The 19,412-nt window shown below is 52.7% G+C and overlaps 1 protein-coding gene and 1 long non-coding RNA gene across 2 annotated transcripts in view; one reads left to right on the top strand and one right to left on the bottom strand.

Annotated features, from left to right (window-relative positions):
• Nucleotides 1-2,172: 2,172 nt before the first annotated feature.
• WNT8B (Wnt family member 8B) overlaps nucleotides 2,173-19,412 on the bottom strand; it is a 28,745-nt gene continuing 11,505 nt past the window's right edge. The window contains exons 2-6 of the mRNA XM_038411506.2: nucleotides 15,710-15,743; nucleotides 13,166-13,304; nucleotides 11,314-11,439; nucleotides 5,986-6,128; nucleotides 2,173-4,264 (exon numbers count right to left, since the gene is read on the bottom strand). Of these exons, the coding sequence (XP_038267434.1) occupies nucleotides 3,707-4,264; nucleotides 5,986-6,128; nucleotides 11,314-11,439; nucleotides 13,166-13,304; nucleotides 15,710-15,743 (1,000 nt within the window). The 3' untranslated portion in view covers nucleotides 2,173-3,706. The remainder of the gene's footprint in view (nucleotides 4,265-5,985; nucleotides 6,129-11,313; nucleotides 11,440-13,165; nucleotides 13,305-15,709; nucleotides 15,744-19,412) is intronic.
• LOC119859401 lies at nucleotides 7,962-18,620 on the top strand. Its single transcript, XR_005294197.2, has 3 exons — nucleotides 7,962-8,212; nucleotides 16,142-16,437; nucleotides 17,092-18,620. It is a non-coding gene; the product is annotated as an uncharacterized LOC119859401 (long non-coding RNA).

The raw sequence follows: 19,412 nt of genomic DNA, 5'->3' as shown, positions 1-19,412 counted from the left end.
AGGTGATGTTGCCAGTTCTGAAATGTGCCCACGCTGGGCTCCGAGGGCAGGGCCGGGAGCAGAACGAACCCTCCTCCTCCCCCAACCAGCCCATCATAATCCACTTCACTTCGCCCCCCCTCGCCTCCTTCTCTGGGACAGGAGCTAGACCTGGCAGCCTGGCTTGAAGAGCAGGAGGCCCAGGCTGCTGAAGCTGAGCCCCTCCCACTGGAGTTGTTTCGGGGTGGGGGGGAAGGGGTTCGAGCCACTTGAGCAGCCCCGCCCGCCCCCTGGAGACGTTGACTCTCCTTCGCAGTCAGCGGCGTGGGAGGCAGCTGCCCAATGGGACTGAATGCGAGGGACGCTTGCACGTGCAGACACACCCACACTAGCTCACTAACAACACTGGCAAAGCTGCAGCACCATGAGCAGTGGCATGCACTAGCCACCTGGGTCCATACCTAGCATCTGGGGCGGGCCTGTACGTGGGCGGCCTGCCCTGTGTCGCTGCTCGTGCTGGGGCGGCTGCACTGCTAGCGTTATTCAAGCGAGCTGTACCAAAACTAGCTCGGGGATGTGCACACGCACTGCAGTCACACTGCGGATTGCTCGGTAGCCCCACCCTGAGAGATCACCGTGAGCAAAACTGCGCCAGTCTCCAGGTCTTAGGCCGGGTTGCCTAAGATGCATTGGCACAACCTTCTCCATGACTTTTCCTCAAAACAGTGAGTTGAGACAGGACCTTAGTAGGTGAGATCATCCGTCTCAGCAGGTGGTTTCCTACACCGAGGCCTGACCGTTGCTTTAAGAGAGGCCGTCCCCTGACATCCCATCGCATGGCGTTGGCAATCTCCTCCAATACCAGACACAGTTCCTCTCTATTGGTCTTCCCCAGGCACTGAGGACATTTGAGCCAATTCCCAGGTTGCAGCTCAAAGCTCCCTCAAGCTCGCCAGAGCTCAGCGCGTGAGCTCAGCTGCAACTCACACCAGGAAGACTCGGTGTTTGTTTGCCCCCTGCCCCAGGGAACACAGTTGCCATGGAGGCAGAGCTTGGTCTGGATCCAAGTGACCTCTTGCGAGGTCGCTGGGACACTCACGGCATGACCTGTAAGCAGCTGGAGGCCCCCTGGCAGGGGCTGTCCATTGCTGCTTGGCAGGTGCTGCGTTGGAGGCAAAGGACCCATTTTGTGCTTCCCGCTCAGCCAGGTGCCCAGTTGTCAGTGTCTAAGCCACAGATGGCATGGAAGCTCCCCTGCTCGTGCCACCTCCCACAGCAGCTGTCCCAGGCCATCCGTCTGCTGCGCTGGCTTGAGAGGCTGATGCTGGGGAAGGGGCTAATTAGGGACTATCAGAGGGCTACCCAACAGGGAACGGTGATGTTGACCAGGCAGCTGCATCGTGATCTTCCCTGGCATCTTCGACAGCCCAGCCCGCGCTGTTGCCCTCCGAGGGTGGATGGTAGAAGGTCTCCCAAGCACCAGCGGGAAACATGAGCCTGGGCCTCCGCCTGGAGTCAGCCAGGTCCAGGCAGGGGTAACCTCCACCCGCCCATTGCCCAGCCCCACCCCCGAACCACACCCGGGCAGCTCTCTGCACTGAACGTGACGGACGTGCGCTGGCAAGTTAGCCCCAAAGAATTCTCATCCGCACTCTCCTGGGTTTCCCAGCTCAGGGATTTGCCGGGGGGGGCTACCTGAAATAAGGTGGAGGGATTCAGTCGGTTTGTAAGTGTCCCTACCACAAGCCCTGCCCATCAGCACTGGGCACTAATCCCCACCACACACACACACACACACCCCTGCAGGGGAGCCTGGAACAGGAGACTGAAGTAGAAGAGGACTGAGAGATGCTGGCAGGGTAGAGAGCAAGTGTCTTTACTCTCAGACAGCTGCCCCCACATGTGAAATGAGTTGTCAGGCCTCAATCTGGATCCCAGTGTATCCACCTCGCAAATACTAACAACATGTCTGACTACCTGACAACAGAGGTCACGGCCTGACTTCTCACCCTCTCCACGGCAGGGCGGAGGGAACAGGGTGGAGCAGTACTGAGGAAGCTAGTCCACCTGCTGCTCATGTTATCCACTAAGCAGGGCCAGACAGCGGACTTTGCTCTCCAGAGCTCTAATCACCCAATTAACTATCCAGCTGCTAGTGAAAGAAAAGGACCCAAGGACTTAGACACACCAGCATTTTGCAAGCACTTGGCTACTGATTTATTGCATTGACTATTGGTTTACAAACATGGCTATAGGAGAGAGCTACTGGCCAGTAATTTAGCTAGGCTGGCTCCTGATCAGTCTACAAGAGATTTCGAACAATGGCCACTGCAACAGAACAGGTGACAAAGGCACGGCCCCGCGGGAAAGCGTTCAATCGCGGTGCCGGTGCAGTGAACTCCTACGTGGCACGGCTGACTCAGCGCACCTCTCCCCCCCCCCCCGGGTAGGACCAGAGACATATCAGCCAACTCTTTACAAGGCGCTCTTTGCCCGGAGCATATGTACAATCAGTGTCAAGGCAAACTGTTATGTATACATCACAGTCACTGTGCAATAAATTAAACATCAAAGTGCTCAACTGTCCTATTTACACCACCATTAAATAGTTACCACCAGTGTTCTCAGCCTAGGGGGAAGGGTTTAGTAGTTAGTGTGAGGTGTAAGAGTGCTTGGCAAATGCGGGGGGAGGAGGACGGGGGGAGTGCTCCCTCCTTTGAAGAGCCTTAGGAAGGCGCGGCGGGGCTGGAGAGCAGCAGTTGAGGAGCCTCCCTGGGGCAGCATGTGAGAGCCTTGGGGGGAGGAACGCTCCCAGCGTGGCAGGGAGCCCCGAGGCGAGTGTGAGCATGAGCGCGCGAGTCATGGGATCCCTGGCTGGGAGCAGTCAGACAGTGGCTGATTAGGCAGGTCAAATAGCACCCTGGAATCTCACCCCGCTAAGGCGCTTACTTACACTGCGGTGCACTGTAAGGAATGGCAGAGCTGAGCAAAGGGGGAGGGGCGGAGCAGGGGCTGGAAGGTCTCTCGTCAGAGGGCTCTCTCACCCGGGGATGGCTGCACTCCTTCTCTCTCCCTTCACCCCACATGGAAGAGGCAGTGATTTTTTTTAAAAATGCCTCTGACTGTTGGGAGCCATGCACAGGGAATATTAAACAAGGCCCGCAGTTTCCGAGCCTGCGGTGCTGCTGTCCAAACCCAGCACTGGTGGCTTGATTGGCTCAAGGTTTGCAGGACTATTCCCCAGGCCCAGCTTTGATTGCCACTCTCTCTAATCTAGTAGTCTGGTGCACATACCTGGCGAGCTTTGGGTGCCATGGCTCCCCGATACCAACCCTGTGTTTGCCCCAGGACACTGACTGGAACAGCAGTGTTTCCATCTGGTGTTAACTAGCTAGTTCTTGGTGTTGCTAGTGTAAATCCAGAGTCACCCCCGCCACATGGTGGGTCAGAGGGGTGTGGCTCTGGATTTAGGTATGCAAATCCCAGCTGGCTTTGTCTGTGCTGGGGGTGTGGGCCACAGATTGCTGGAAGTGAGGGCCACTTCCCAGTGCAGACAAGGCCCTGCCGCCAGCAGCCTGTGGCCTGCCATCGTACCCAAAGGCACTGTTTCAAGCACCGGCTGGACGGTGCCCAAGAGCCGACGCCTTCCTTGGGGCTGTGCTGGGGAACAGAACAGAGCCAGGAGGGAATGCTGCCAGGGGACAGGAGATGAGGCACCAAGATGGCGTTAGGGTTTCCTCTTGAGCTTGCGAGTGGCCCCGCCGCCCCCACTCCATTCCCGCTTCTCCTTGCGGACGCAGAAGTACTTGGTGACCCTCTTTCGGCACTGCTCGCACCGCACAGCGCAGCACCAGTGGAACTTGCAGTTGCAGCTGGACACCATCTCGGCCCGCCTCTCCTCCACGGCCAGCCCACAGTCCCCACACAGCCGCCGGCAACTCCGCTTCTCCCACCGACTCAGGGCCTTGCCCCGCTTGAGGCACTCCCGGCCCTCGGTCCCCAGCAGCCCCAGGGTCTTGTTCTCCAGGCAGTAGTCAGGGGAGTCTTCCAAGTGGACCAGCTCCTTCTTGGAGATGGAGCTGAAGGTCTCGGCAATGGCCCCCCGACTGGCCGCACTGTTACCCACCCCTTGCAACAGATCCACTTTCAGGGCCTTGTGGTACTTCTCCTTCAGGTACGTGCCCACCTCCCGGAACTCAGGCAGCTGCAGCCAGCAGGTCTGGGTCGTGCAGCTGCCCGACACACCGTGGCACTTGCAGGTCCGCTTCATGGTTCCCTTCACCGCCTAGGAGACAGAGAGGATGTAACGGCCCATCAGCCAGGATGCTATGGTGTGCTGGTGATTACCGTCCCCGGAGCCACTGCACCCAGAGGCAACTGCCAGGAGAGCTCACCATTTTCTAGTGAAAGGGGCGTTGTCGAGATAAAAATATGGAGCAAACCCCACACACACATTTACCCGTGTCTCCACCCAGTGTCTGAATGGAATGATTTGCAGTGTGTGTGCGTGCGCACACCGCAAACCCTCCCCAGCCGGCCAGCAGATGATTAAGACCGAAAGGATTTGCAAAACCAAATGCAGAATGCAACTGTCGCTGCCGCTGCTGCCTGTTTTATGGTGACAATTCGCCACTCCCTGCAGTGCAGCTGGTGAGGCTAGCCTGGGCCAGGTTCCCTCTACAGCTAGCAAGTGGGTTTGCCTGCTAGCGCTGCACCAGGCTGCTGTGTTTGGGTTGCAAACATGACGGCAGATTTACATTTAAAAAAAAAAAAAGAGCCAAGCTAAATGGATCAGCATTTGTTAACTCCCTTCCCTCTCCTCTGTATAAAGGCTGGACCTCAATTACTTGACAATCCTTCTGAAATGCAGAAGACATGGCTCTGTGTCTGCAGCTACACTAGGCCCTAATCCTGTAACTTCACACACTGACTATACCATGGCGCCATGCAGGTTTGCCCATGCAGAAGTGGTGCCAGGATCAGGTCCCTAATCGGCACCTTCTTCCCCTTCCTCCAGGGCTGTCACTACCATGTCCCAGTAGATGGTTGTGAGCCAGTGACTGAACTCTCTCGCCCTCTGGGGAGCGCCCGGAGGCCCCAGTGGGGAAACTCATCCTGTTAGAAAACCTGTTGCTATGTGCATTTTAACCAGCCTGATGCTCGCCACCTCGCAGCACCCAGTGTAGACACAGGCGAGTTGGGGTTAAAAACATGTCAGCCGGGTGTGGGGGAGCTGTCCTTAGGGTTCCTCATCAGCCATCAACACCTTTTTGAAGCACGGCTGTCCACCATATTAAGAGCAAAAAATGCTGGCTCACATCATGTTAGTTGAGATGTGGTAGTGCCCCAATGCCTAACACAGCAGGGGCAATCTGACCTGGCTGAAGCCAATGGGAAGTTTGCTATTGATGTCAGTGGGTCCGGGATTTCACGCAGTGTGTTTTCCCAGGCTAGACAAGGCCAGGGCAGGGAGAGAGACGCTACCCAAGGGGGCTGGGAGTTGCCTAGGGAAGACCTGGGTTGCACTGGCACCTTCAGGGACAAAAAAATGCAGTAACGTGGCTTAGTATATAACTCTGAACGGCTCGTGTGCCTCTTCGGCCAGGGCGGATGTTGAGCCTTTGCTCATGGGGAGACTGGCTCTTTAGACCTGCAGAATCATTGCGCACACCGTCCCAGCTATCAGTGGCCGGCGATCACCAGTGAGACTGAACTCTACTGGTGCAAGGCCCCGCACGCCCTGGGAAAACACTAGAGCTCAACAGAGGTGCAGCTACCTTGAGCGCTAGCATCCGACAGCTGAGCAGGGGCTATTTCCAGCTGCATGCCCAGACCCCCCAAAGCTGCCATCCCTCCATGCCCTCCTGGCTCCGCAGGCCAGCCCTGCGATCCCTTCTTCTGCTTTCTCCAGGGCAGCTGATCACTATCACAGTGAGAGGCCGGGTATCAGAGGGCCTAGGGAAAACTCTCGCTTCCCAAGGGCCTGTTGGAGAGAAGGGGGCTCACCTTCCGGCCAGCTTCGTTGTTGTGCAGGTTCATGGCTGCTCTGGCATCCTGTCCCGTCTCCAGGGCATCCACAAACTGCTTGGAAATGGCCTCCCCAAAGCCCACATTGTCGCTGCAGCCACCCCACAGCCAGCCTTGTCCCCCTGTGGAGAGACACGAGATGGGCAGTTCCAGGGGCTTCCCACATGGCAGCCCCTGCCTGCCCAGCCCTGGGAAATAAAGCATGGCATGGGTCCCTGGGTAAGATGGCCAGGGGATGGGGAGCAGCTCGGGTGCCACCTCTGGGGCATAGCCAGCCCACAGCCTGGTCACACTTCCAGATTCTCTTCTCTCACAGCCTGACGCCATTTTCATCCAGGTTTGGACACTAAGTAAGATGGAGAGAGATCTCCCTCAGGAAAACAGCCACGAGCACTGGAGATTGTGTTGGCCTTGTCTAGCCCAGGAATTGGAAAGTGTTAGCTAACACACATAAACAGCCTAATGTAGATGCCACCGCGTGCCTTTAACATGTGTTAAATCTTTACAACTGGCCCAGTTAAGGCACACTGCCAGAGAAGTAAATAGTGGGGTCCCCAAAGGGCTTGTACTGGGACATGTGCTGTTCAACATATTCATAAATGATCTGCAAAAAAGGAGTACAGAGTGAGGTGGCAAAGTTTGCAGATGATACAAAATTACTCATGATAGTTAAGTCCAAAGCAGACTGCGAAGAGTTATAAAGGGAGCTCTCAAAACTGGGTGACTGGGCAACACAATGGCAGATGAAATTCAATAATTAATGCAAAGTAATGCATATGGCAAAATAAAATCCCATCTATACATACAAAATTATACCTAAATTAGCTGTTACAACTCAAGAAAGAGATCTTGGGCTCATTTTCAGTACTCTGGAAGCACTATGTTTCCAGAACACTGCAAATTTATAATAATCCTTCTCACTGTACCTGTATCAACCTGAACTCATTCTCCAGCTTCAAAAGACTTAAAAATTATCTCCACTCAATGGGACAGATGCAACTGAATAATGTAGCTGTCCTTAACATGCATCAAGACAATACCAGGGAACCTAGATGTAAATAAGATTGCTGTCTGTTTCATCCAGAAAGCTACAGAGAGACATAATGTCTTTAACCTGGGACATTTAGTGAAGACAGCTTGTAGGTGATTGCAATGATTTTAATAGACTGTAATTCATGATAATGTAATTAAGTAGTTCATAACAATTGAATCATTATTAAGATACCAATGATAGACACATTCAGTAACTAGAATATGAAAGAAGTGTATAAATATGCTGAAAATAGCCTCCCCCCAAACACACACACCTTTTAAAAAGCACTCACTGGCAAAACCAAAAGTCAGTGCCTATGCTACCGGGTCTACACTAGGCTGTTAGTGTGGGAGCAGACACTTTCCAAACCCTAGTCTAGACAGGCCCATATTTCCTCAGAAGGGTTGGGGTCGAGAGTCCCGCAGGGAGAGCACAGCCCGAACACTCAGCTAGGTGGTCAGAGCAGAAGTGTCAGGCTCCCTCAGTGCAGAGCACCACGTCCTACTATGAATTGTGGCTGTGATACAAACAATAGACATCCAGGTTCCCCTCAGTACACAGCATCTCTCCCACCAATACCTGGGGCACAAAAAGCAAGGACAGACTAGGGTTTTTATGCAGTAACTAAACTTGTCCTTATTATTCTTCATTCAGTGCCTTACTGTCTCATTCAGCCTCATGCAGTGGGGAAATTAGCTCCCCGTTGGGGCCATTGCTACTCCAGCCCCTCATTTCACTCCTTCAGCCCCCTCTCTGAGTCTGCAATGGGGTGTCTACCCCCACATAGGGGTTCTCAGGAACGGGAGAGCCATCAGCCCACCTTGCTGCACCTAGAGGGGGTGTCAGGCTGGATTTGATATTAGACCCAGCTGGGGAGGAGCTGGGGTGTCTTCATAAAAGAAGCCAATGGAAACTAGCAAAAGGTATGGTCTAGGGGAGGTCCTCAGGAGACAGGAGCACCCTCTCGCTAGGAAGGCTGATTGACGAAGGCCACAGGGATGGAATTAATCCTATGGTGGGCCTTGGAAAGGGGGCCAGGTGCACAGAGGCAGTACTTGGAGGCAGCCTTCCAGGAGAGAAAGAAGGAGCCGAGGGAGAAGCCAGAGGCCCAGGAACCAGAGGAGAGGCAGTGTTAAGCACAGATGGCAGAGAACTGGCATATGTGGCTTGGTGGTAAGAAGTGACCTGTCTGAAGGAGCAGAGATAGCTGCTTACTACAGGGTCCCTGGGATGGAACCTAGGGCAGAAGATGGGGCTAGAGCAACCATCAGCAGGAGGTGCCACAACCACTGCGAGGCGGTGCTCCGGCAGTGACTCAACTCCTCTAGTCTAGAGCATCCCTCCTCATCTCTTCTCCTTATAGTAACTCCAATACCCAGGTCCAAAAGCACAGCCTTCCACTCTCATATGAAGTTACAGAGAATCTCCATGAGTGGTACTGGGGCTATGACATGCAATCAGGCAGCTCTGAGTCCATCCAGCAGGGCCAATAGTGCACAGTAATTATAGAATCTTGGGGTTGGAAGGGACCTCAGGAGGTCATCTAGTCCAACCCCCTGCTCAAAGCAGGGCCAATCCCCAATTTTTGCCCCAGATGCCTAAATGGCCCCCTCAAGGATTGAACTCACAACCCTGGGTTTAGCAAGCCAATGCTCAAACCACTGAGCTATTCCTCCCTCCCTTGCTAGCTCATTACAATAATAAGCAGGAGTTATTCACAGATCTGGTTGTCCCAGGGTTAGCTGTGTCTGAACCCCACCTTGGATTGATCACGTTACCAGTAAGTGGGCTCTACGTGTGGTGCATAGAGTTTGGAGATACCCCACTAAACAATCAGTAAAGAGAAACTAGAGAGGGGTATGACTATCTGCTGCCTTTTAATTGTTTTTGACTTTTTAAAAACAAAATGCACTAGAGTAAACAGTACAAACCCCATGTACCGAGAAATCCTGCTCTGAAAAGGATGCAGAAATGCCTCCTGACTCAGCCAGTCTGCTCCCTCTGTGTGTTTGGGATTGCATCTGCTGACTTCAGTGAGTAGAATGACTGAGCGTGACTCCCATCAGCCCTGCACAGCCAGCACATCTAAGAGGGAGGGAGCTGGAGTCAATCCCAGCTGGGGCTTGATGACTAAACTCCACTCAGCTACAGCAGGGCAAACCCTCTGAAGACGATCAGCTTGCACAGGTGCCACTGAGCCCACAGCTGGCCTGCAGAGTCTTTTGGATAGGGGGTGTGTGGGAGCTGGAGAGAGCCCCGCTTGAAAAAACTCTGTTGTGCTTGTAAACAAGTCACTGAGCTGGAGTCCCTGAGAGCACTAATAACCACAGGACCATGTGTTTTATGCCGTGCAGAGTCACGCCTCCACAGCCTCCTGGATGTACATGCTGGGAGGACTGAGTTGGGTGTGGAAGGGAAGGTGCCTCTTGTGGAAAGTTCCATAGTTTCTGACTATGGGCTCAGATCTGTGGCCACTCGGCATCAGGTGATCAGCAGCCCTATGGTTTGTGAGGCATTTTGAAACTGTTTTGGCTGGAAGGTTCTTAATGAAGGGAAAGGATTCCCATCAGCTGCCAGGTTGGTGACCAGCCAGGGCAATCAGCAAACGGGCTCCTCTCAGCTCCGTGTGGAATGGTGTGTGAGTCTTGCTGGTGTGATTCATGTCTCCTGAGCTCCCATGCTGTGATTTCCCCCCCCCCCCATCTCTGAGGTTAACCCTGGTGTCTTCCTAAGGGTTAATCCATAGAGCACGGGCATCCTATGGAACTGCCTGGCTTCTACTGTGATGCTCTCCCATGGGCCCTCTGTGAGTGACTCTCCTGCAGGGTTTTCCCACTGTGCTTTCTAAACAATGCCACAAAGTGCAAAATAATGGTCACAATGCAGCAAATAACATGGAGGTTGAGGAATCCATGTTGATCCAAGGTGCTTGTAACAGGATTGAGTTGCAATGTACAGAGAGAGATGGTGTGACTGCAGGAGTGAGAAATGCATCTAACCTTGTGTGGGAAGGATAAACTAGAGCTGGTCAGAATTTTTCCCATGGAAAATTTTGAGTTTTCTGAGCAAAAAATCAAAACCAGAAATATTTATTCTGAAATGCCACTGCAGTGCCTCATGAGAACTGTAGTTCAGGGGCTTCACATGCCCATTCTCCTCCATGGTCTGGGCTCCCTTGAGGGACTACATCTCCCAAGATGCAGCACTCTTCCCTCTTGATGAGGGGAAGCCATATATCATGGTAGTCACATGGCATAGTTCATCATTGGAGATGAAGCTTATCTGAGGAGCCTGGTCCATAGACAAGAATGGGAATATGATGCTTCCAAACTACAACTCCTATGAGGTACTGTGGTGGCATTTAGACTAGACACATTTTGGTTGAAAAGTGAAAGGATTTTTTAAGTTTTCAGGCATTCAATTTGTTCAACAAAAAGTTGAACTTTTCCATAGAAAGCAGACACTTTTTTTCTTTGCAAAAAACAAATTTTGTCAATAACCCAATTCTCCATCAAAAAAACATTTTCAGGATAAATATTTTTTAACTGGCCCTAATAATAATATTTCTGCTTTAAGCATTAATATCCTACCCTGCTCTGACATGCTGAGTGATTTCTGGCAAGCCACTTTGGCCAAAAGTTTCAAAAGTGGCCATTGAATTTTGAGTACCTCAATTTCCAGATGGTGGTGGTCCTGAAGGCTGGTCATCCTACCACCCCACCAGCACCATCCCAACATACTTAAAAATCTGTGGCCATTTTTAAATCTATTGGCCAACGAAGTCAAACTGGCAATGACTGGGCCACCATGGTGAGTGTATGAGGTGTCTGTGTTTAGTTTGTGAGTGGTCTGAGAGTTTGTGACTGGTTAGACTTGTGGAACTTGATTCTCTCCTCATTTTTACACTGGTCTTTCTCCATTGGCTTCAATGAAGTTATTCCTGATTTACACCAGTATATGTGAGGAGAAAATCAGGTCTGGCTGTGTGTGTTTGTTTTTCTTTTGGGGGAGTTAAGAAAATTAAGCAAGGGTTGGACAAAGTTATAAATTCAGGGCTAGCGTCTCGGCTGGTCTGAATTGACTTGGCTCCATTGACTTCCATAGAACTACTCCAGCTTGCACCAGGTGAGGGTCCAGCCCTGGAACACTTTCTTTCTGGAGCCTTTTTGCCACTAGAGGACCAAGGGAAGGAGCTGTTTCTCCAGGCTCTAGGGGAGAAGTGGAGAGACACCCAGGGGGTGAGACACACAAATAGCAGCTGATCTGCTTCTTACCGAGCTGTCCGTTGCGGGAGTCATCACAGCCGCAGTTGTCGAAGTCCCCTAGGCTGCAGTTCCGTGTCAGCGTGTACATGACGCCCGCCGAGCTGATGGCATGGACAAAGGCTGTCTCTCGGTTTGCTGCCAGGCACAAACACACGGGGAGGGAAAGCGCTAAAGGTTTCACTATGGGCTGCATGGAGCAGAGCCAGCTGCTGCAATAGGGGAAGAGAATATTCCAAATGCAGATTGCTGTGGCTCTGAGATGAGGCTATATGGATTGGGTTAACCTGGTTTCTTTTCCTCCCTGTTTGGGGCCCTTTGGAGAGTGAAGGGCAAAATACTGCCCTGCCTGGGCTATCCCATTGTAGACAGTGTCAGTGTCAGTGGATGTAGTGCTGGGGAAATGTGCTGGAATTGGCAGCCCTGCCATTCGTCGCCAGACAGGACACAGCATGGGGACCAGCAGGGCGAGCCTCACCTGTGTGGCCCCGCCAGTATGCCTCTGCTTTGAGCTGCATGGACTTATCTCTAGGGTTGTTTCCTCTGCTGGGACCAATGGCAAAGGGTGACCAGTCAGGGCCCACTATGATGCTGGCACCAGCGCACTAGGACCTGGGCTGAAATGATCAACTCATTTCCCTGGGGGCCCTAGGTGATAACAAGTGGTTCATCTCCAGGACCAGCTGGGGCAGAATTTCAGCTGGCAAGCTAGAGAAAGGCCTGCTAGCTCATTGCCAATTTCCACACCCCCACCCCCACGCTCTGGCTCTCTAGACTGCTGCTGATCCCCCAGGGTCTGGCCTATGAGCCTAGTGCCAATCCCCAGGAGCCAGCTCTATTGTAGCCCATTCCCAGTCCCCTGGGGCCTGGCAGCCACGTGGGTATCTATGACAGGTTTCAGAGTAGCAGAAACCTCATGTTCTCTGTGTGTATAAATCTCCCCACTGTATTTTCCACTGAATGCATCCGATGAAGTGAGCTGTGGCTCACAAAAGCATATGCTCAAATAAATTTGTTAGTCTCTAAGGTGCCACAAGTACTCCTTTTCTTTTTGTGGGTATCTGTGAGAGTCAGGTCTGGGCCAAAGGCATTTCCTGCGGTTGCTGGGGGGAAGGAGAAGGGGGTGGAGTGGGGAAGCCATTTTCCTGCCCACCCTGGGAGGCTCTGGCAAGCTCCAGCAACCCACCCACCCTGCAGCGGTGCTGAGGCAGGAGAGCCGCACTGGGCAGCGATTGGACCTCAGCCCCCTGGAAGCTGCGCTGGGGAAGCCCCCCTGTCGGCCTGATCACCAGAGCAGAGCCATGGAGGAGCTTCTCTTTAGCCAGCTCCCGCATCGGCTGTTCCCTCCCCACAACTCTGTTCTCAGTCTCTGTATCCACTCATCCAGCCACCTCCCCATCCTTGCGCATGCCCCAAGGGCAGAGGCCAGGGCTGGCTCTAGGCATCTCCTCCCACAGGGGCTTTCAGCTAATTTGTCTCCGTTCCTCCTCACAGGGGGTGGCAGGCACTGAGGGTGGAAACCTGCCCCAGCTGTGTGTATCTGTTGAACCCAACCCCATCCTTGCCCAAGTGGGGGCTCAGCAGGCACACAGCCCTGCTGTGGTGATGTTTGCCATGTCCCCATGCCATTGTGCCAGCTGTGGTCCAGACACACCTCCCTAGAGCAATGCCAGGGCGAGCCATGGGGAGAGCAGAGAGGACAGGGCCAGCCATGGAGGAAAGGGCCTGGGAAGGATGTTCCTAGAGAGAAAAGGGAGGGAGGGCCTAGTGGGAGAGATGAGGAAATCCTCAGGACAAGTAAGGGCCTGTGGGCTCTAACTTGTGGTGAGGGGGTCCCATGAGCTGTAGCCAATGCTTTCCTTACCACTGCGCAGCCCGCCATGGCTGGAGAGCTGCAGCGCTCTCTCGGGGCAGTTCCAGCGGTCCCATGCAAACTGGAACTTGCACTCCTCGATGCCGCTCTGGGCCCCGGCTGCTACGCTGCTGGAGTAGATGAGATACGCCTGCACAGGGAGGGCAACGGGTCACAAAGAGCCACGTATCCTCGGGCAGCTGCATCACCTGGCACAGGTGTGACCTGCATGGGCAGGGCTCGCTGCTGGGGGCAGGGCTCCGGCACAGCCCAGCAGCACCTGGGAACCACAGCTCTGTTTCGCACCTGGATATTCACCGGCGGCGCCCTCTGAACACAGGATCAGGAGCCAGGAACTGCACCGTGCTACTCCCAGGGTGGGGCCTTGGACCAGTCATTTAACTGCCTGGTGCCTCGAATTCTCCAGGGGTAGCAAGAGGATGATCACCCTGACCCGCCTCCCAGGGAGTCGTAAGGCTAAGCAGCTGGTGGCGTGACTGGGCGCTGACAGTGTGCAGTGCTGGGTGTTGTCTGTATTTCAGCTTTGGGGGTTACGTGGGAGGAGCTAAGCAGCAGGAAGAACCGGTTGGCCAGCCCCAGAGAGAACAGTTCTTGCCCTCTCCAAACCAGCACAGGATGGGGTTTGCTCCCAATGGACACCTCCAGTGTTACTGAAACACAGCCTAAAGGGATCTATGGGGAACTAACTTTCCCATCTCCCCTGGGATCAGGGATCCTCAGAAGCAGAGGGACCAGACAGCGTTGGCTCTGCTCTGACAGAACAGCCGGATCCTCAGCTGGTGTCTAGTCCATTGAGCGATACTGATGTCCCCCAGCTGAGGATCTGTCCAACAGGATCTGGCTGCCCTGCGATGGAAGCCCAGTGTTAGCAGAACTCGAGTTAGCAGCCCCTGGGTTTGCTAACCTAGGACTTGAGTGTCTACACTCCTTTGTAGCCCCAGGTTAGCAACTGTTGAAATCTGGGTTCCAAGCTGGGGCTCCATTGTCTACACCACATTATGCGGGCCCAAGTCAACCACCCATATCCCAGATGTCCTAACGCCCTCCCCAAATGTGGCTATTCTAGCCCATTGTTCATGGTGCAGTGTTGGAAAACTTGACTGCCCAGAGCACAAAGGAAGTCAGTCTGTGGGATAGTTTTGGCAGACTCCCAGAGCACAAGTCCAGTGGGGCTGAATCTACGCTGCACGGCAATAGGACTTGAACCCTAGGTCCCGGCTTTACTCAGGCTTGGATCCTTGGTCTGAGGCCTGGGTTAGCATGATTTGTGTGTGGATGGAAGTGGGGGGGTTAGCGTCTGAATCTTGGGTTTACTTGGCAGTGTAGACATATCCATAAAGACAGCCTGACATAATGTGCAGTCATTAGTGCCATGGGGCCTAGTAGATAGAGCATAGCACTGGGACTCAGAAGACCTGGCTTCTATTCCCAGCAGGGTGCTATATGATCTTGGGCAAGTCAGATCCCCCTCCCTGTGCCTCAGTTTCCCTCCATGTAAAATGAGGGATCATGATACCGACCTCCTTTGTAACGTGCTTCGAGATCTGCAGACGAAAAGAGCTAGGTATTGTAACTTGCGACGTGCAAAGTGGGTGTCAAAATGCAGACATTCAGTGCATGGCAGAGGTGTAAATGACCACACTGCCATACTTCACATGAGGGATCCGGACTGGGATGGCTCCGCTCACGCTGGTGTCAAAGGCCTGATTCTCTCTAGCCTCATTTACATCCGTGCAAAGGGAGTGTGAAACGCTACCCCCTGTGTGAGTGAGTGGAGAGCTCGAATGTGACCTTTTTATACCTGCTTGGTGCAAATGCCCCACTGGTTGCCCGGGCAGGGGTCTGGCCTAAAGGAATTATCTTCTCCACCCTCATCCACTTCTCCCCATCCCTACACTGCTTCCGGGGCCACCCGCTGAGCCTTGTGCTCAAGGCAAAGCCCTCATGTCATGCTGTTGTGATGCCGTGGGTCAGCGGGCTGTAACTCTCGTGTCACCAGGACCGATATCCTTACAGGCCAGATTGCAACACCCTTCCTCCCAGGCAGATCTGAGCCTAAGGGACTGCCCCATCTGAGAACGGATGTCTCCTTACAGGGGGCAGTGTGATACCCCCCCACGGTGGGACTGTGCCTGATGTCCCTTAGCTCTCCAGGTGGGGAGCCTGGTATTGTAACAGTGGACAAATGGACCCTGTCTCTACGGCCGGGCGGTGTGGGGCCTATGGGAACAGCCAGCTAACCTGGGTTACGTGGGAGCTAGAGGCCCCAGAGCCTGGTGTCCCTGGGCACAGCTCTGGGATCCGGCCCCCCAGACAGACACTGGTGTTCCCAGTGAGCAGAACCGATCGCAGGCCAGAGCGCAGTGATGGGCACCAGACAAGCAGCCTCATCTCCTCCCCACCCTCCCCCAAGTTCCCTCTGGCTGGCACGCTGCGTGGGGAGGCCAGCAAGGCGGCTGGAGGTGGAGGAAAGGAACGAGGTGCCCCTGAGGGCTGAGTGGAATCCGAAGCGTAGATCAAAGGGATTTCTCTTACCTTCGGGCCGGTCATCAGGAAATTATTCACTGACCTGGAAGAGAGAGAACAGGCCCTCAGTGGTGAGGAATCAGCGCAGTGCCGACCACGGGAATGCCTGGAATTCTGCAGTGCCCTTACCAGCTCGGAGCAGCATTGGCCTTCCAGCCCCTCCCCCTGGGGCAGAGAAGCCCCTTCCCCCTCCTCAGAGCCCCTCCACATCGGGAAATCACCTGCTCGCTGCTGGCCCATCCTGGGCTGTGACCCCCTCGCTCCTCTTCACAGTCTGGGGCAGGGCCTTCCTCCCCCTCCTCATAATTGCCCCCACTCTAGGGCAGTGCCCCCCTCCCCTTATCACCGCACCCCCACCCTGGGGCAACTCCTGCCCTCCCATCCCACCCCCCTCCTTCTTGCACGGTCAGTCTTTACCAGTCATTTGATTTCCATTTGCAGGCATTTGCCCAGCTGGCCCCAGCGGGAATGACCCTCCTGTGCATGACAGAGTCCACCCCCTGCCCTGGGACCAGCCATCCATCCCCGCTGCACAACCCCTGAACGCTGCCCCAGCATGCTTAGGATCTGGTCTCATGCGCACCAGCACCACCAACCCAAACCAAATGGTAGCGCACATCTAGCTCCGCGAGCAGACAGACAGGAAGGAGGGATTCCTATGTTCTAGGCTCATGCCCTAACCACCTCCTTGTTCCCCTGGACCCTGCTACCTCTAATCTAATCCAACTTGAACCAGGGTAAGTAGTTGCAGTGTTGTCAACTTCTATATATTATTCTGTCTGACACTATTTAGGGTTGTCTTAAGGCCCCAGCTCCTGGAGGCATGTGACTATGAGAATATCGGCTCTCCTCATGAGACAACAGTAAGGTTCTAGCCATTGTGGTTACAGAGAAAAGCTTGAAAACAATGGCTACGAAGCCAGAAGGCAAATACAAATAACGTCAATATTGGGTGGTGGGTTTTTTTTTTTGTTTTGTTTTGTTTTTTTTTTTTTAAATCATGAGCTTTTCTTTTAGCCTCTTACTGTCTTGGACCAGGCTCATGATTTTTTGAATGCTCTGGGGTGGCTTTACTGTGCTTGGGATCATGGCTCCCACTTCTAGCTGGAATGGGAATCAGACGTGATGAAAGACCGTGAGAAAAGCTGTTCTCCCAGCTCAGGTGGAAGTAGAAAGTAGCTTCAATCTCATAAAGCCACTTTGCCCTGACACAGCTTTCATCTGACTCTCCCTGACTTGAGGCAGGCGTGATTCAACGATGTTCAGGGAAGTCTTGCCTGGCTTTTCCAAATGGAATCATCAGGCCTTTCAAGAGTCCCCCACCATAGCTCTGTTCCCTCTGCTATACCCACTCCTCCAACCTGACCTAATTTCTCACTCTTTATTTATAGCTTCTTGAGGCCGCAACTAGGACCAAGTCCCCACTGTGCTCGGCGCTGTACGTACCCATAGTGAGAGACAACTGCTACCCTGCAGCACTTACAGTCAAGACAGACAGGGAGTGGGAGCGGAAACAGAGACACAATGCCTGCCACAGGAGATCCAGCCAGAGCCAGAAATAGAAGCCAGCTCTGTTGTCCTAGCTGCTAGTGTCATAGAGTTTGAGGCCAGAAAGGCCCACCAGATGATCCAGTCTAACCTCCCGTATCTCACAAGCCACCAGCCCCACCCAGCACCCGCACGCTAAATCCAACAACCAAAATGAGACAGTCACACTCTGTCAGTCACACCCTGTCTAGGTAAGGTACAGAGATTGCCCCCATCACTATCGTATCCAAGCACCTCACAATTTCTTCAATGTATGTAGCCTTATAACACTCCTGTGAGGCCAGCAGACCTGTTATCCCCATTGTGCAGATGAGGAAACTGAGGCACAGAGCAAGATCAAGTGACTTGCCCAGGGAGTCTGTGGCTGAGCAGAAAATTGAAGCCAGGTCACCCAAATTCCAGGCTAGCACCCAAACCACTGGCTCATCCTTCCTCTATGCTTTTGTATCTCAAAGAGTCTTTAAGAAATAACAACCTGCATGTTCTTTGGGGATAGATCAATGGAGCTATTTCACTGTGAAATAACATAGGAATTACCAGAGCAGATCAGACCAGGGGACCATCTGACAGTAGCCAGCTCCAATCACTTCTAAAAAAGAAGATATAAGAAACCCTGTAATGGTCAATGACAAAATAATCTGCCCATAGGGGAAGTCCCTTCATGACCCCTGTAAATTAGAGGTTGACATATGCCCTGAAGCATGAGGGTTTACATCCCTTCTACACTTTTATTCTATTTAATATAATTGTGGTTGTGCTTGTTATCCACAGCAATGTCCAGTCCTTTTCTGAATCTTACTAGCTCTGGGTTTCAGCAATACCTTGTGTTAATGAGTGCCACAGAATACAGATGCATGTATGAGAATGATCAGTATCCCTGCTACCTCAGTCTTGTCTTTGTATCTACTGAAATCTGGCATGTGTATCCTTTGGGCAGGCAATACTCATAGCCAGAACTCTGATTGACTGAAGGGCCCAAGGGCTGGAGTTAGTGATTTGAACATTTTCTTCTTCCCAAAGGTGTTCTCCCAGTGGCATCCCCAGATACTGGCTGCTATCAGTCCCGGGACAGACTATAACATAAGTGATTGCTGCTGTGGAGCTGGCTATGGTGTATTGAAAACTATGTAAAAGTTGTAATCTATCACTTTAAATTCTCAGGGGTTTTCCTGATTCTGCTTGCAGGCTAGTGGGCTCTGGGAAAGCATGGGATTAGAGTCAGTCTGCAGCCAGCCAGCCTAGAATAAAGTGGGGTGAGTTGTGCCTCTCTGTTTTATGGAGCAGCCTGCTTTGTCTCTCTCTGTTTTGGGGCTCTTGTGTGTTATCGTTCTGGATTCTAAGAAGTAAAGTAGTGTTATGCTGCTCAATCTTCCAGGAAGAGTATTTGATGTTTTTATTTAAATTCTCTGTGTATGCTGTGAACATAACCTGTCAATCCTCAGTAAAAAGCTAGTAGGCCCCTGCATCTAATGCCCTACTTTTGAACATGTTGGGCAAGTGGAATTTGGGGATGACTGAGGCATGACTACTGCTTTCAGCTTCATTGGCAGGATGGTGGTAGCAGAGCGATGAGAAGGCAGAAACACAAGTCTGCAGGGTGTCCACCTGGAATGCACAAGCAGATCTCTCAGCAGTTTAGAGCAGAAGTTCCTGCTCTAATCAGATTGCAGAAGACATGGCCAGAGGCATTCATTGCTTCAAGAGGTTCAAGGGCTTCCTACCAGTAAACTGCTCTGGAGACATATGGTAACTGCATCTCATGTTTTTGAAACACTTCAGTTCCTCCCATGTCATAAGTAGAAGCGGGGGAGAGTAGGAGGCACATCTGCCTTCATTGCTCCAACTCCCACAGGATTAGTTATTTATTAGTTATTTCCACCGAATGCATCCGATAAAGTGAGCTGTAGCTCACGAAAGCTTATGCTCAAATAAATTTGTTAGTCTCTAAGGTGCCACAAGTACTCCTTTTCTTTTTTGCGAATACAGACTAACACGGCTGTTACTCTGAAGCCTGTTATTTGGATGTGTATTACAGCAGCCTCTAGACCAAGATCAGGGCCCCATGGTGCTAGATGCTGTGCAAACACATACCCCAAGACAGTCCTGCCCCAAAGAGCTTACAGTTCACATAAGGCAATAAAGAAAAGAAGTGATCTGCCTAGGG

This window comes from Dermochelys coriacea, chromosome 7 (assembly GCF_009764565.3).
Source record: "Dermochelys coriacea isolate rDerCor1 chromosome 7, rDerCor1.pri.v4, whole genome shotgun sequence".
Lineage (NCBI taxonomy): Eukaryota > Metazoa > Chordata > Testudines > Dermochelyidae > Dermochelys > Dermochelys coriacea.
This window is presented reverse-complemented; position numbering and strand designations above follow the sequence as displayed.